This window comes from Anabas testudineus, chromosome 6 (assembly GCF_900324465.2).
Source record: "Anabas testudineus chromosome 6, fAnaTes1.2, whole genome shotgun sequence".
NCBI classification, from domain to species: domain Eukaryota; kingdom Metazoa; phylum Chordata; class Actinopteri; order Anabantiformes; family Anabantidae; genus Anabas; species Anabas testudineus.
This window is the reverse complement of record NC_046615.1, coordinates 19865612-19883424: the sequence shown is the minus strand read 5'-3', so window position 1 is coordinate 19883424 and position 17813 is coordinate 19865612. Positions and strand designations below refer to the sequence as shown.

Here is a 17813-nt window from a genome sequence, read left to right as displayed (position 1 = left end):
ATCTATCTTACAGCTTTATTTGGCCGACACCACCTATTCTTTTTGTATGTTAGACTGAGAACTCAGATAAAATAAGTTTATACTACTCCACTTTCATATAGGTGTTTACTGCCCTGTTGTGTCCGTTGTCAGCTGTTGGAAGATAAATAAAGCGGCGCGTCTCAATGTCGTCATGCTTCCTTTTGGTGATGTCATCATAACGCGTCCCACTAAAAACTCCATAAGCGGTAAGCACTTTAATTTAATAAATTGCCAATCTAATACTTCCTCATTTGAACATAAAGTCTTTTTACTCGGTGTATGTGTGATACATTTACAGGCAGACTGTTTAGAAGATGAGTGTGAAGTTATTAGTCGCAATGGTAGCTAAAATGTTGTTGATTCATTCCCATTTGAATGAACAGTTCACTGTAAAGCAGGTGATGGACGCTTAAATTAACTTATTTAAATAAGTGAACTAGTGTAAATCTGGGCAGTGTTAGCTCAGATTATCAAGACAGTGGCACGACAAACCCCGTGGATACGTTTCACTTTCACCAACATGACCAAGCAAGTCTGTTTGCATGTGTTTCAACTAGCCAACGTTAAGCTAGCAGGTTAGCTTCATTAAACATCACTGTCTTCACAAAGACAATCCTGTTTGTTTATGTTTGTTTCCGCAGTGGCTCGTCTGACAGGACTCTCCAACAATGGTGAGTTGTGTTTGTGTTGACACTGTGCTGTTTGGCTCATTTCTTACTATAATTTATTGTGGGATTAAAAACATCTAGAGGCACAGTTTTGGCTAAAGCAGCTGCACTTTGTGGGTGATAACAAACAATATTTACACTTTTATTTCAACATCACGTAGCCAGAAATCGTACAGGAAAAATGGAAGGGGAGATCTGTAAAGGTCTAAAACTGTGGGCAGTTTGGTTCTGTCTTCTGGAAACACAACACAAGACCTTGGTCTTAGTTTCTGAACACTTAATTATTATTGAATCTTGAATACTGAAAGCTCTTTAGTGTGTATTTTGAAGATAAATATGTCTTGATTAGCTTTTCTCTTTTTCCTTTCCTTACAGTCTCGTCGATATGATTCACGAACAACCATCTTCTCACCAGAAGGTAAGAACTGTTGAATAATGTGAGTTTGTTGTTTAGTGCGTGTTTTAAGTCCTATATCCAACTATTACTTGTGTAAGCCAGCAGATGGCTTTGAATTTCATACATTTTTAGTGCTTTATGCTTGATTCCTCATCTTGACAGCACAGAGTGTCATTTGCAGGGCGTCTGTACCAGGTGGAGTACGCCATGGAAGCCATCGGACATGCTGGAACCTGCCTGGGAATTTTAGCCAAGGATGGAGTGCTACTTGCCGCTGAGAGAAGGAACATCCACAAACTGCTAGATGAAGTGTTTTTCTCAGAGAAAATCTACAAACTGAATGAGTGAGTTACTTCACTCTGTTAGTGGTAATGTTTTAGTTGCAGTGGTGTACAAATATCTATAGTTAAGAGATTTAAGAGAAGAGAAGTTTAAAAAGTGGATTAAGTACGCACAACACTATTAAGAGTTGCTACTAAAGTGAATTACATCATCCTGTGATTGGCATGGACAATTAGATTATATAAAGAGACGGTAAATTCACTTACTGCACTGATCTCCCATCTTTCCATCACCTCACAGAGACATGGCGTGCAGTGTGGCAGGAATCACATCAGATGCCAACGTGCTGACCAACGAGCTGAGACTTATAGCACAGAGGTGAGCTCTGACACTGCACCAGTTGCATTCATTAATGCAGCAGCCACTTGGTCTTCTAATAGAAGAAATATGCAAATACTATGATGTGCGTTTGTTTGCAGATACCTACTCCAATATCAGGAGCCAGTCCCCTGTGAGCAGCTGGTTACAGCATTGTGTGACATCAAACAAGCCTACACTCAGTTTGGAGGTACTCATGTTGCAGTTGCACTTTTCTGTATCTGTTTGATGTGTTTTTTGCATCACATTTGTAATTATTACTGATGTATGATATTAGATAAATAGCAACATGCATGATGCTGCTGTATGATATTTTATTAATAAGGTTATATTAAGATAAATAATAAGATAATATTATTTCTGAGTCATAGGCCTGAAATGTTAATGACTGCTGCTGTAATATAAAGGTATTGTTGTATGGCATTAAACATTATTAAACTGTATTTAAAATGTATTAAAGTTGAAACTGTTAAAACTATTTTATAAAAATGATTCTGTATGTGTGTGTTCTTTTGCTCACAGGAAAGCGTCCATTTGGAGTCTCGCTGCTCTACATGGGCTGGGATAAACACTATGGCTTCCAGCTCTACCAGAGTGACCCAAGTGGAAACTATGGAGGCTGGAAGGCCACATGTATTGGAAATAATAGTGCTGTAAGTCTCTCTGATGTCCTTTAAGGCTCCTGTTCAGTTCCCTGAAGCCACTGTTTTATTTGAATTGGTTTGTTTTGAAGTAAAACATCAGACTGAAATATTCTAGATGAGTAGAAGAGAATGAAAGTAACATAGATGGTGACACTAGAGGGTGCAGCTGCTCTCTACATTGGCTATGGCAAAACACTGGACGCTCTCAGAAACAGACACAGTGTGGCCTACTTAATGCTGACTCTAGGGGCAGCTAACTGTGTAAATCCTGATTCATGGCGGCTTTTGCTAATCTCACTGGGTCTCCACAGGGCTGCATTGTGGGTAACAGATCCTCCTCACATAATTGTGTTTAATGCTGTTGTATGAGAGGCCTGAGTAACATGAGTACTTGACAGTGTTAGCATTGTGCTGTGCAGGAGAATATGAGATTTGACAGACAACTCTGCAGAAGGGGACAAACTGAGGGTTTCAATGCAACAAGTAGAAACTCATGTGAAAGCCATTTTGCATGTCTTCGTCTGGTGATTCTGCCGCACTAACAATAAGGGTGCTATTTTGGGATTGTGTCGCATTTCAATTGATTTTCACTTTGAGTATCTGTGTGTTTACTTTGATCACTCTTAGGCTGCCGTTTCTATGTTGAAGCAGGACTACAAGGAGGGAGAGATGACCCTTTCCTCAGCCCTTGCCCTCGCCGTTAAAGTTCTCAGTAAAACCATAGACGTCAGCAAACTGTCTGCAGAGAAAGGTGCAGTAAGATTGAAAGATTTTAGTGTTTAGAGAGATGGATATTTAGGTTTTCAAAAATCAAGTCTACAGCAACTTTATATGATGTTAACTTTACTGTTTCGGAAAGTTCAGATCAGATCCCGCAAGATAAAGATTATTTTTCACCTGAAAACGGTATTTACAGTCACACTACCAGCAGGCAGAAACGGTATGTATACAGCTGAAAAAACTCAATCGGCATTTCTGAACAATGGGTCCAATGACGAATGTGAAAGGTGTCTTGGCGTGACACACCCTTTGCAGTTGTATTTACGTCATCTGGGGATTTTTGTGTCCTAAAGCTCATAGTCATAGTTTCTCAGCCTGTAACTATGAAGCTCACTGTCACTGCTTTCACTGCTCCTCATTTCCAGACATAGTAGACAGGTGTTATTTAGCATAGTGGCTCTGTTAGCCCAGTCTGTACTGTCCAAACAGCAGAGAGACAAAATATATATGCGAGTAGCTAGAGAGCACAGTGGAGCATTTGGTAACCCAAGCACCAGACATTTCCCTTGGTGGTGATGGAGACTAAAAAGTTAGAGTTAAAATAGAGTTGGTATTAGACTTTAGACTTGAATCAATCAGGTGGCCAAAAAAACAACTCAAAATGAATGTGAATGTTGCTGCATGTGTAAATAAGCAGCTGTTGGCAAACGTATTTGAATATTTCAGTGCTTGTTCCACTGCACCCACGTGATCTAAAAGAAACTCTGGTGCTGAGACACCTTCATGTAAAAATGACTGTAAACAAAATAACTTTCACTATCTGCCTCTGCACTGTGAAGCCTCTTGACTTGTACATTTTCCTTTTAGCAGAAAACACTAACTGATGTTGTCAAAACATGAGCACAAACATCTGCAGTAGAAGCACTAGCATGAGATTGTTATCTATGTGGTTTCATTAGATTCATTAGATTGAATGTACACACTATACATTAGACGAGTCTACGTGGTCTCTACACAGTGAGAGAGACATCAGCTGGTGGGTGTGTGTGTGTGTGTGTGTGTGTGTGTGTGTGTGTGTGTACCAGGTCAACCTGTTTTTACTGGTAGGTCTGTTGAACAGTAAACAGGAACATCCTTTTAGGATATTTGTAAAGAAAAAGTCAAGTCAAAGTCACAAAAATGATGTTTTAAAACCTGATGACACACACACACACACACACACACACACACACACACACACACACACACACACACCTCCTACTTTATCTTCTCCTGCAGACATCAATATCTCAACAACAGCTCAGTTTAAGGTTTTAGATCTACAGTTGTCTAACGCAGCAGCTGACACCTCACAGTGTGTGTGTGTGCTCATCTGTTCCAGTGGAGATCGCCACCCTGACCCGTGAGAACGGCAAGACCTGCATCAAGGTGCTGCAGCTGAAGGAAGTGGAGGAGCTGATCAAGAAACACGAGGCTGAAGAGGCCAAAGCTGAGAAAGACAAGAAGGAGAAGGAACAGAAAGAGAAGGACAAGGAGTGACTCCTGACCACACTGTTTGAGCTGTGTATGAGAACGAATGTGAGCTTGTGTCTGTACAGATTGAGATTTCAGGATGTTTGCACGTGTTGTTTCTAAAATAAATTGAAATGGTTCATTGCTAACAACTTTTTTTTTCTTTTTTTTTTTTAAGTGTTTTGATCACTTGAAATGACAGAATAATGGACGAGTTTAGGAGGAACTCTGGAGGAAGAGCCACTTGTAAACTTAAATTATTATTTTTTACCTCGTTCTTGGGCTGGTTTGACAAGACAAGAAGCCTTAAAATGCTTTATCTGCTGATGACGATCATGTGCTATGATAAACAACCTCTGTAACAACTACAAATGGGCCTTGTGCTGTTTTTTTTGTGTTCAGTAGTTATTTCATCTGAAAAGTATGCTTTGGTTCAAACAGCAGTGAAAGTCTTTGCAGAGGGGATTACCTGTTGACTAACTGGTTTAAACTCTGCTAACCAAACAATGGAAACGGAGATGTGAGGATGTGCAAGCGGTTTCTGAGAAATGCCATGCTGGGAACTGCTCATCAACCTCAATCTGAGGTGAGTTTATATAAAGTCAACATAAGATTAAGGGCAGAAGGGGACTATCTCCCTCTTGCCCTTTAGTCCAGGGGATTAGTGACACAGCTTCAATGCTTGACTTCACATTGGTGATGGATCACTGTGACATAAGTGCTGCTGGAGGAGGATATCGGTGCAAACGAAATGAATTTTCCAGAGGTTCATTTGAGGTTTTAAAGTTCTTTTTGCTACAAATTGCTGCCATTAAGTGAATAACACGGTGGCCTCGAAGCACGAAACACAAAAAATCCTGGATTAAACTCAATTTAAAAAGCAGATTAACAAAATTTAAAATAATGAGGAAATTATTATAGAAAACAGCAGTATAACAGAACAAAGACACAAAGGTTTGTTTTATTTAACAGTTAAGTGTCGACCACCTATAGCTCTATGCAGCAGATTTACTGGACAGTGTGCGATATGATTTTCCTCTGATCTTATTTATCAGTGGTCAGGCAGGTTTTGACGAGATTCTCTGGATTTAAGATGCAGCATGAATTACTGTGTTACTGGTTAAAGTCAAGTTAGCTTTGTGATACCAAAAAATCAAAAGGAAAGCCAGCAAGTTACCGCAATAAACTTGCTTGCGTGGTTTCTGTTTTGTTGGTGTTGTTTTTAGCATCTCAGGGCCACCGTACCCTGAAGCTCTGACACTGACTGAATGACTTTTCTCCTTTAGGTGGAGACAACAACAGCTTAAAAGCAGGTTTCTGCTGCACTAAAGAGACAGATATAACACAGCCGAGTCCATCCTGGACCAGGCTCTGAAAATAGATCTGTAGATCATCTGACTCTGGAGGTAGTTTGGCGAGAGGCCAGCAGTGAGCAGTAATATGCTGTCAGCTGAGCTCGGTGGTGATTAGCTCCTGAGTCAGCAATGAGCTGAAACTGAGGTTTCACGCTATCATTTCCTCAAATTTGCCTCAACACCACTAATGTACTTGTCTTACACAAGCTTTTTTTTTCACTTTGGTTTTTCAGCTTTATTTTTTTACCATGGCTCATTTCTGGTGCTGTTCCCTCCGTACATCTCAACTGTTGTACAACACCTTCTGCTCTTTGTGTTAAAGACAACAAACCCAATGAAAACATGACGAACTCAAAAGCAGGATCAAGAAAGGTAAACTGAACAAACCACCTGTTCAGGTAACAACTTTTATTGTTTCTTACCCCAAAAAACAAAACAAAATAATTCCAGAGTATACAAGAGTGGACTGTCATTGAATGGATGCTAATCAGGAAAAAAAGAAAAAGTAAACTATCACAATAAACATTTGAGAAATATACATACATAAAAATATACCTCTGAGAAAATTCAAATATTGACAGTTCCTAACAGCTTATAGTCAGGGCTCAATCAGTAGCAACGAAGACTTATATGAACACATGCAGAAGAAAGAACCATCGGGTTTCTCTGAGGTGTGACGTATGGCTGGTACGGGGAATGTCAATTAATATTGCTTTACATACCATTGTAGGTTTCAATTAGATGACATTTAAAAGCAAAATGATTTGAATCGAAAGCAGACACATTCTTTGGCGTTTTGAGTCCTAAAAACTACAAAACTTAAAAAACAAAAACAAAACCGTGCAGGATCACTGCTGCGTTTTAAGTTGCATATATGTTAATCACCTGAAGTGCTCCGGTTTTACACATACCATGAGCTCGTTTCCTGACACAGCGTGGGTTTTAATCTCCATGGGATTAAAAAAGAAAAAGAAGAGGAAAATGGAAACTGGACACATTCCTCAGTAAGACTCCAGAGTAAAAATATTAACATTGCACTCTTCTCTTTTAGGCACAAAACATCCTGTTTCAATTGAGCTTTCAATGGGTGCAGGACAACACTACCGACTGACTCTACAGGGCTGAATGAAGCTTGACAAGCCTGTTTCTGCCTCTCATATCATTATACTGGAGTCAAAACATGGTGCAGTGATCTTTCAGAAACCCAGGTCATTTAACAACATTTACTGCTGCTCTGATGGCACATATGTGCAAACTGTATGATGCATGAAAGATTTATATTGCTGTATTTCTGATTTTACATTGCATTTTTTGTACTTTTATTGCAAAATAAAATTTTCCTATTTTTCTTATGTCGTACCAAGCAAGGAGATATGTCATTCATGATATAGGAGCTACGTTTAAACTACGTTAGGCTTTATCATGTGAATGATTAATTTCCTTTATCCAGATGTTTGGAAAAGATTTGTTAAATGACAAAGGTTTTTCAAAGTACATTGGGTATTTATTGTATACCAACTTTTAAAAATTAAATGCTTACGTGTTACTTCACTGAAGGCAACATGAGAGCCACAAACTGGGGCTAGAAATTAATTAGATTTCAACATTGTGTACATTTTAATGCAATGTAACAGTAAGTGGACTTTTAAACCCGACACTCAATTACTCAGCTTATTGTTTCTGGAAAGAAATAAAGCTTCAGTTGTTTCTGTATGACAGTGATTGAACAGCAAGGCCATCTTCATCTCATCAATAATTCAAAATTGTCAGCTTGACACATTGATTATTGCAAAAAGAAGAAGAAGTATGAGGAGGAGGTTTTTCCTTTGTTGCAACATTACACACATTTTTTTAAGCTTTGACGCATCGAAACGGGTATTTGCATCTTTTGGACAGACGGAAGAAAAAAAAGTGAGTGACGTGCTGGAATGATGCCTTGACAGATTTCAGGAAGAAATGTAAATAAACTTTTACAAGTGTGTTGCTGCTACATGTAAGCCACCAATTTATAAAGCAAAACAACATTTTATTGACCATATCAGATGCATGATTCCTCATTTTTACCCCTAACAGCACGGTTTGCATGGTAAAAAGCACACAAAGACAAACCAAAGTCTCTTTCTTATAAAAGGTAAGAGTAGAGATATGCTGATTTTAAATGTAAAACACCAACTTCTCCCGAATGTCAAACAGTTGTTTGTCCAAACAAATGTGGTGTAGAGAGAAACCACCAAGCAGGAAAAATTAGAAAGAAAGCCAAAATCCAGAATGCATGATTTAGTTCAAGCTCCCTGTTTCTCCACTCTGCAGTTATCATAAGGGAAGGGAAGGGTTGAGTGGCCAGGGTGTCTGTGTCACGTGAAAATCCTACCACTCCCAAGCATCCCCTTAAATCAGAAGTCTAAAGAAAAGGTGAAAAGATGACATCTCCCAGTCAGTGATGAAAGGTTTCTGAGCGGGAGGAGGGGTTTGTGTCAGAGTGAGAATAAGTGGGATCAACTGAGAAACTGATTGAAAGCTTGTTTCTACAGGTGAGGGAGGAAAGGAGGGAGGAAAGGAGGAAGGAAAGGAGGGAGGGTGGGAGAGGGAGACTGTGTGGAAGTCACTCCTCATCTGAGCTGCTGTTTTCCAGAGAGTAAACCATGAAGGCCAGATCAGGCCGGGCTGGCACCAGAGGGTGGCCCGGCTTCACCATCTCAAAGCCCATGTAATGGAAGGTCTTGATGATCGACACTGGTGGGGGAGAAAAGACAGCGTTCAGTGGTTGTTCTGGGATAACACGGACAACAGGTCAGTGAGACGTTCAGCGTGTTGTGTTATTAGCAGCTAATGTCACCTTGAGTTAGCCTGCAGCACAGATGTGGTGAGAGCTACTGAGGTTTGAAAAGGTCACACCTCCAGATTTCACAATTTGAAACTTATAGTCTATCTAGTGCCACCGGCTTTTTACAACCATGTTCACAAATACAGCAGGACAAATTTACCTTTGGAGAAACCCAATGAAGATAAGACACAATGTTTTAGGTAATTGGGCCTAAAGGTGTACAAGGAGGTTTGTTTTGATCGTGTCAGTTAAAAGTCTTTTTATCTTCACATCAGTATTAAAAGTTTCTGTGAAACAAGCCCAGTCTCTACATAAAGACAGTACTTAATAACAGGAGCTCTTACATCGATCCTCTCTGTTTTTATGGAACCACAGGAACACGTAGTTAACTTTGAGCTTCTCTTCTGCAAACTCGAGCAGAGCAGTTAGCCTGAGGATGACACAGACACAGAGACAGAGTCAGAGTTAGAGTCAGTTGGCGAACGAGAGGAGAGAGGGGTGGTGATGACGCACACTACGTTTTTTTCCCCCCTCTCTTTACATAAGCTCTGCAACTTTACATAATAATGCAGTGGCAGCTGCGAAGCCGTCTGCTCGTAGGACTGGCTCTGTGCCTGCAGCAGGCAAGGTTACTCTGTCCTGGCATCAATTCCAGCCGAACACAAATCCAATGAAAACAGAAACCTATCAGCATACTCTTTGAACTGGGAGCACTGGCAGCCTCGAAGGATCATAATAAACAGGCTCTCACATAGAATTTAGACCCATACGGTGCGTGGGTTAGCTCAATGTCATAGACCAGACTCTACAGGTTACAGTATCATCTATTTTACCAGATTTAATTTCAGATACTGTGGGGGAAATGACTGAGTTTGACATAAACAAGTCAGTTTCAGTTTCTGTATTCGAGAGAAGAATCTAAAAGGTGCTAAAACAACATTAAATGTAATAGTTATGAACATGACTGAAGTAGAAAATGTGTTTCTCAATATCAAGTCTCAGGTAAAGAGAGTGCCGTTTTATGTGTTTCGAGGAAACAGTCCTAACCCCTCTTTCACATACCCCTCCTTGCTCCCCTCCACCAGTGGCCCGCCTGGGATCTCCAGAAAAAGGCTGTCTTCAGACAACGCTGTATCCCAGACGGCAGAGCGGCGCTCACTCAGCTGGTAGTGAAAGCGGAGAAGAGAGGTGCTCCCAGTCGCTGAAGTGGCCTGCATCACAGTTAACTTCTCATCCTACATTCATACAGAAAGGACATGAGAGAAGTTCAGTTTGATTTCTTCAAAATTAATTCATCAAAATTAAGTTTTGCATTTTGTCCATTTACATGCATGTTTTGTCCTTCTACAGATCAGAAAACCTCAACAACATAGTTAAATGACTTAATTGTTGTTTAGTGTGCTACTGTAAAAGACCAAGTAACACACAGCTAGGAGTAATAACAGGTTGAAAACTGACTGTTTACACTGATGAATGTTTTCTGCATGTGAAAGCAGCTCTGAAATGACAAGAGGAAGTGGTTATAGCCACTTGGGCATCTTGAAGAAGCAACACTGAGAATCATACAGCAAACAGAACTTTTACAGTAACTGATACGTGGCTTGAAACTCCACTTCGGCTTTTAAATACCAAACTTCATCATGTTTTTTACTGATATTTTCTCATGTGCAACAACAGCATCTAACAGCTGGGCACCAGTTCTATGTTGGTGATGTTTAAAATTTAAATGTGTATCCTGTCAGTCTGATACATAATTTTAATTTCTTTACATCTATATTTTTCTTATGATTCAAAAATAAAGTGTCCTAGTTCCTGGAATTAAAGTTACACAATTGCATGAATTTCATGTTCAGAGTTGTGACCAAATCTGATAAACAAGTAGCGTTAGAAAGTGGTTTTTGCTCAATGAGGGCAGATGAGGACATTAATATGACAGTTGTGACTGATCTGTCTGAGTCTAAATCTCTAATCCTTTGGGGACAGTCAGTCACATGTCTGGGGTACAAGCTGACACGCGTGCATGAAAGATACACATTGAAAGGGCGATACTACAGTTCACACAAACACACTGATGGCCACTTATATTTAAGACGATATTTATATCTTAAGACCAAGATGAACCAGGTTCAATAAAGAACTCATTAAGAATTAATAACACATTTAATCCAGTGCTGGTGGAACTGAGGAAACAGAGTCAGTGCAGTCCCTGAGGGATGAAGCACTTATGACAATTATTACTCAAAGTGCTCACAGCAAATAGGAACAACACGTGCCAAAGCTTTTATTGTTATCCACCATTACTCTGTTTAGCTTTTAGAAAATATATTTTACATTAAATAAAAAGCATTCAAAATACCAATCTGGGACAAAGATCATAGAAAGTTACAGATGTTCAGTCAGTTTTTATAATGAGCCTGACATTTGCACATGGAGCAAGTGACCAGAACAGAACTACCACACAGTGAAATGCCAGTACTTTATCAGCAGCAGCACTTTGCATTGTGGTTTTAGTTGGTGTGTTTTTATACTGCAGGTGTCACCAGGAACCTTTGCAAATGTTCGACAATAGCTCAACGAGTGTGTGTCCAGGACAGTCACCTTGTGTAGTAGCACGCTGAGAGAGTGATCCCTGACAGTCCCTCGCCCACCCGGGATCTTCAGCTGTGGGTGAGGGGCATCAGGAGCACCACAGAGGCCCTGGAGCCTGAGGGATGGAGCTGGGTAGCCGAGACCCTGCTAACCAGGAACTGCAGAGAAAAAGAGGAAGAATCATCTCACTGAATGTCATTCTTCTTCTCCACACCCATATCTCTCTTTTCCAACAACAAAAACTCCAAGTTTCTTTCATATAAACTAAACTATAATGGGAGACAAAACATCTAAATAGTCAATCATTGAAACAACTTTCTTTTTTTTTGCTGTTCTCTGCTGTTTCATGTAAAGAAACAGACTATACCCTGGAGAAGCTTAAGAGGTCCTGATTTACAGTGACTGTTCATTTCCTAATAGAGAGCTGTATTTACTGTGGCCCACTACCAGCTGCAAGCTTGCCAAAGTTAACTGTATGGAAATCTAGAAACTGTCCAAGTCAGATTTCCTTTCAATTTTAAATTCCTGTTGGTGATGGAAATCATTGAATCAGGACATTTGAACCTCCAGAGACTAAAAGTAATCCATGGACACTGAAGGAAAAGAAGAAGGTTAACAAGGAAACACGGATGAAAGCAATGCTGGGACTACAACTAAAATTGCTGACATTGCCATTTTATTTCTGATCATGTAGTTTATGAACCCAATGTGACTCCTTCAAATATCTGGATGTATCTGATCAAAAGTGCAAAACCAAAAGATTTTCAGTTCACCATGATATGGCAAAGAAAAACCAACAAGTAACCTGCTGGAGAACCAGAGAATATGAATGTTTTCAATACTTTTCCTTGGACAAAATTACTGAAGCAATTATGAAAAACGTATATAGCTGTATTTCTAGAGAGGCAGTTTGTCTTTTATTCACCTTTTCACATACACCAATGATGGTAAGCTCCCATGCAAGGTTTTGGCCTAACCACTGGGGTTGACAGTGTGGAAAGTACACTGTGTGGTGTGGACGGGACAAGCTGGGGATTTAAACAGAACTTTGGTGTCTTTCCAAGAAACCTTTATTGGGCATCTTCAACTCCAACACACACCACTGATTGGCTGGTATTGCTGTAAACCTCTCAGCTTGTTGCCTCACAGCCCCAAGTTAACTTAAGTATGTCCCTGTAATTAGCAAAAACAAAGCACCTAGCAACACGCCCCACCCTCTGCAGTATACAGCCAGACAGATGTAACATGATTATACGCTTTGCTCATCTGGGGTTGGTCCATACAACATACAGGTTTTCAACATTTAAACAGTAAAATGTCATTATCAAACATAACTCACTTTATCACAACAAGCCACACTCTGTTTGCATTACCAGGCAATCAGAAGAATCAGCACGACAACAGAAGTTAGTCTGATAGTATGATACAGACCAAATTAAAGCATATGATTCAGAAATACATACCAAAAGTGGTGCAAGGCATGTATCATAAACAAGCACATGATCTGTAAACACGTCTCTAAATAACTTGCAAAGCTCCCGGGAACACTTCAAGGTTTTGAGTTACATGTGCATCTTAAAACAGACTGGTTGGCAGATGCTGCCAGACAGACTTATGAGATGGACACAAACATGACGTGTGGAGATCCTAATTTTGTCACTCTTTGGCCTTTGAAATGACAGAATATCCTCCAATACCTGGCTCAGAATTTTGCCTGAGATTCCTGCATCTTTATTTAACACATTTTTCTGTCTGAAACTCCTGCAGTTAGACCAGCGTCTTTGTGACTGAACACTGAATTCAATGTGCCACAGAAAAAGCAAAACAGCTAGGTGCATCTCATGTTTCCCTGCAGACCAGACAGGTAACCAGGATGACTTGATCTGCATAGCTACAAGCCAACAGAGTGAGCTATGGAAAACAAAGTTAATTATGATACTTTGCAGCAGCAACTGCACCCAACCTTTCTCCGTCTAATCAGCAATTATGCTCAGACAACATATGAACTGAAGAAGAATTACAGAGTGGGGGAAACCTTCATCTCCCTTCGCCAATGATTTTTCCTATCATACTTTTTAGTCTTTTGTTTTTTTTCTAAAATGCTGTGTCATAGCAGAAAGAAGTACAGTCAAATGTAAATATTAAAGTTGTAGAATTAGTATAGTAGTAGTAAAATACTGGTACATTCTGACAAACACTACAATAACTAAAATAGATGGAGGAAGTACATACAAGTCACACTGAAAGCAACATTACTCAGCAGCTGCTGCAACAAAATCTACAAAAACCTCCCATAAACACAGCCCGGTTTAACTTCTTTTATTCCACAGTAACGAAACTGGACTGTACTAAAGACAACAGGTAGGCCAATGATGGACTGAAAAGATAAGCAAGCCTGCCAAGATGTCAAGACCTGATTCTCTTTTTTTCCGTCTTCCCTTTCACGGACTGACAGAAGATCCTGTCCTTGATGGAAAGGCCAGCTTGTTTTGAAAGACAACACCCTTGTCCTCTGACATTTTGAGCAACTCTCCCCACCCTCCTATCTCATGATGCCACTGCAGCCTTTAGCTCCCCATTAGGTCAGGAGGGTCATCCTAAAAACAGAATATAGGTTACATTCTTAAAGAAGGTCAATTTGACAGATGAAATAGACTCTGTGCACCAAAGTCAAAGTCCAAGCACACTCACAAGTCTGGGCTGTATTAATATGCCAGTGAGGATTTAATCATCTGTGTGTTGAAGTGAGACTCAAAGATGCCAATGCGTCATCGTCTGATTCTGGCAGGAGGGGTGGGGCCGTGTGTGTACATAAGAGATTTTTTTTTATTTTTTAGGATGAAGGCTTCCACTGCCAGTTTGCTCTTCCTGAGCTGCAAGTTGTTATGAGAACTGATTGAGGTGAATTGTTTCAGGGGATGAATGGCCTAGGTTTGCTGGCTGCTGAGGCAGAGTTTGGTTGACAGCCAAGAAACACACATCTCATCCAAAACAGGAAGTGCTTTGGCAGGTCCTCCAAGAAAACTGAAGCACACCAAACCAACTTACAGCACTGTAATTACCAGCTTAGTCATGGAAAAAAAAACTCAACTGTAACCCAGATTGTCAACACAAACAAGCTTTTTGAAGAAAACAAAAACTGATGAAAATGATTTAGGTCAGAGACACAAACACAAACAGCACATACAGGAAAGTAAACAGGAGAGTCCTGAGTCCTCCAATGACCCCTGGAAGTTTGGCAGAGCAGTGTGTTGGAAACGATGTCGAGACAGAAACAGGAAAGGAACACGTGCTCTGAAACCTGCGTGTAGATGGACGTATCCCTGTCAAAACATGCAGCTCTGGCCCCTGGACCCAAACCATGGCTGCTCAGACACATACAAAACAACAACAACCAGACTACTCTACAGATTACAATATCGATTTAGCAGAATTTATGGAAATCAATACGACAAGCTATCAGAATAGCTGTTGTACAGAATAGGAACAGCCACCATCACAAGACAGAAAGGTGCAGAAATTCAGAGAACCCATGTGAAATCTATGTGTGAATAGGAAATGCATGTTCACAGGCTTTGTCAGTACAGTTTGCAAAGGCTGTGGCAACAACATGCAACAATAACATTATAATTCATGATCTTGTCCAACACAAGATCTGAGTCTACATGATTATTGCCTGTATTGAAAACATAAGCTTTAATAGGAATTGGCTTTAACCTATTCCTCCAACAGCAGGAGCACACACACACACACACACACAGGGTGTGCCTGGCATAAAACTGCCTGAAGTGACAGTAGTGGTGCGTCACATGAAATGTCTGCCATGCTATACTTCAGCAGATGATACCAGCATTTGCCTACTGCTTAATTAAAAACACTGAAAGATTAGTGAAGAAGGCATTATCGGATTGGTGTTAACAGCCACTTCCTACAGAAAAGAAGTGACCCAAAACAATCTGCTTCAATATGTTTGACTGGTTTTTGGTACTACTGCTTGACATTTTATGGATAACCCATAAATCGTCAGGTTATTAGTCATTTGTTGCACTGACAGAAACTGATCTGTTTTTGTATCTGCACCTGTCAAGTGTAGACATGCTTTCTATTTGAGGTGTTCATTTCAAGCCGGTTTGCAGTTGATTAATTCCCTATTGTTTTGTTCACACGCTCTTATCACAGACTCACCTGCAGCCAACCATAATAGCTGAGGCAAATAATTCCAGACATCAGCCTTAACTGCCTGGCACAGTTATTGTTTCGGTTTCATTACGGAAAATTCAACAGTGTTCTGACACAGAATCTTTTAGCAGCCACAGCAACCAGCTCTAAAGAGCACAAACTGCCAGTCACTAAAAGGGGCACTTAATCACACTCAGCTAGCTCAGGTTAGATAATCCAGCTGTTTCTGAGTGAATGCACCTCCATACTCCTCATATTCAGTATATACAACACAAACAGATTCCACTGATGCTTGAGAAGTGAACCCACAGACCGGAGGGGTTATACAACCAGGCTGATGTAGGCCAGTTGGTGCCTTCAGCTGACAGGGCCATAACAGTCAGAGAGCGAATATAGTCACAGCATCGACGTGCTGCTCTCCCATCCTCTCTGCATGTCAGATGATAAACCCACAGAGGACAAAGAACAAGGCTCAAAACTCTGCTTATGTGCAGAGATAAAGAAAAATGTACATGCTAAAATTTAACCATGCACTCACTCATAAAAATATTTATCTTAGGCCTTTTATCACTTCTCACATGCTATAAAACATAACTATCACATAGTAAAAAGGCATAATTACAATCACAGCAAGAACAAATCTCCACAGCACTACAGTACCAGTGATGCGATAGGAGAACAGTCAGTACAAAATTAGCTCATCACAATAAAATCACTACTGAGCTGCAGACACACAGACATATTGGATATATTGTCGGGTTCACAGATCCATTGACACTGGTGTACAGATTGCCTGATGGTGGCTCAGCGATAGTAAGTTCATGTAGTTTTCAACTATAAAAGGGATCCAGGTTTCATTTTCTGTCAATTAATTCATTAATCAACTAATAATTTCTGCAAGTTTTTATGTCAGCATTTTCTCCAGTAGGTCTAAAATTACTTCTTCAATTCTGAAGCATTTTGATGTTCAACTGATTTGTCCATTATCAACAGAATAGTGAGGAACATCATCATTTTAAATTGTACCCAGTCTTTTCTCAAATGCAACACTGCTGCTTCTCTCTTTCTTTGATAACTTTAAACTGCAAAATACTTAAAAGCATAGCATCTTTTAGATTTCAAACTTTAGCTTAAACAAAGGAAGCAACATGAAGGAGCCACATTGTGCTCTGTGAGCCTTTCATAGCATTTCTTACTACTTGTATGTATTTGATAGTATAAATGTTATGAATAAATAAATAGGATGGTTTGTCATACACAGCAATAAACTGAACATATTTGTACATCTGTTCATCAGACAAGTAATACAACTTAATGAATAAACTTAGGCTCTGGGTGTTATAACAGGCATCATTCCCTATTATCTGATAGTTTTTAACAATTCATCAAGAAGATGATTATTAGTAGCAACTTAAAAACTTATCCTGGTTGTGGTTTAAACAAGGTCTGGGAACATTAAGTGGGCAACTAATCAATTAATCTATTGTTAAAATAATCAAATAGGAATATAAAAAATATTTTATGATAGTAACTGATATGACAAGAGATAAAACATGACTTGTAAAAACACTCTCTATACATCTGTCTCAATTTTATAATGTTTTACTGGCAACGTCAAATGTCAAATGAGGACTTTTCTTCTAACGTTACTAAACTAAACTTTAACAAATCTCTGTAGTTGCCCTCAGTTCAACTTGGCATCAGGATTTTAATCTGCAAACATTAAACCGTCCTCTTTTGTTCAGGTCTGTTTACAGCTAACTACTCAGCATCTTCTAGCTAGTTCCCGATTTTTCCGTTTTGATACTAACGTTACCTTGCGAGCATCTTAGAAGTAGCTAAAGTCAAGTTACTTCAACGAAGGCAGCTTGATGTTAAGTTGAAAATAACGTTATATCCAATAAAATGACCAAACTAACAGAATTAAGGACAACTAACGTTAACTGTTGATGTTTCTAGAAGGATTAACGTCCAGTCCTCCTACCTTTTCTCTGTGTTCAGCATGATAGCTTCGAGGAAACACGGATCTTTATGTTTTTGACAGCCAAAGCAATTACTATTCAATAAAAGCTCCACAGATAAGTTCACCATCCGTAAGTTAAGGCTAAACTTTGCAAAAGTGATGGCACCAAGCGCGACTGCTTCTAAAAGGGACCGGACGTCAAGACGCGACCGAAGTAAAGCAACTGCGCTCCAGGGCTGCAGCGAGCATTTATAACTTCAGCAAGGCATCATGGGTAACCT

General features: G+C 39.8%; 2 protein-coding genes across 2 annotated transcripts; one reads left to right on the top strand and one right to left on the bottom strand.

Moving 5' to 3' along the window:
- The first annotated feature begins 184 nt into the window (after nucleotides 1–184).
- psma4 (proteasome 20S subunit alpha 4) lies at nucleotides 185–7353 on the top strand. Its single transcript, XM_026365213.1, has 10 exons — nucleotides 185–227; nucleotides 663–692; nucleotides 1065–1107; nucleotides 1268–1430; nucleotides 1669–1746; nucleotides 1848–1936; nucleotides 2269–2399; nucleotides 3018–3141; nucleotides 4492–5208; nucleotides 6300–7353. Exons 2-9 carry the CDS (start codon nucleotides 690–692, stop codon nucleotides 4647–4649), a joined length of 789 nt encoding a protein of 262 aa, XP_026220998.1. The 5' UTR covers nucleotides 185–227; nucleotides 663–689; the 3' UTR covers nucleotides 4650–5208; nucleotides 6300–7353.
- Nucleotides 6371–17754, bottom strand: oaz2a (ornithine decarboxylase antizyme 2a). Its single transcript, XM_026365216.1, is given in 6 exon segments — nucleotides 6371–8710; nucleotides 9146–9231; nucleotides 9864–10036; nucleotides 11400–11480; nucleotides 11482–11548; nucleotides 17554–17754. Coding segments are annotated over 6 exon segments (645 nt in total). The 5' UTR covers nucleotides 17661–17754; the 3' UTR covers nucleotides 6371–8579.
- Between the last annotated feature and the right edge of the window lie 59 nt (nucleotides 17755–17813).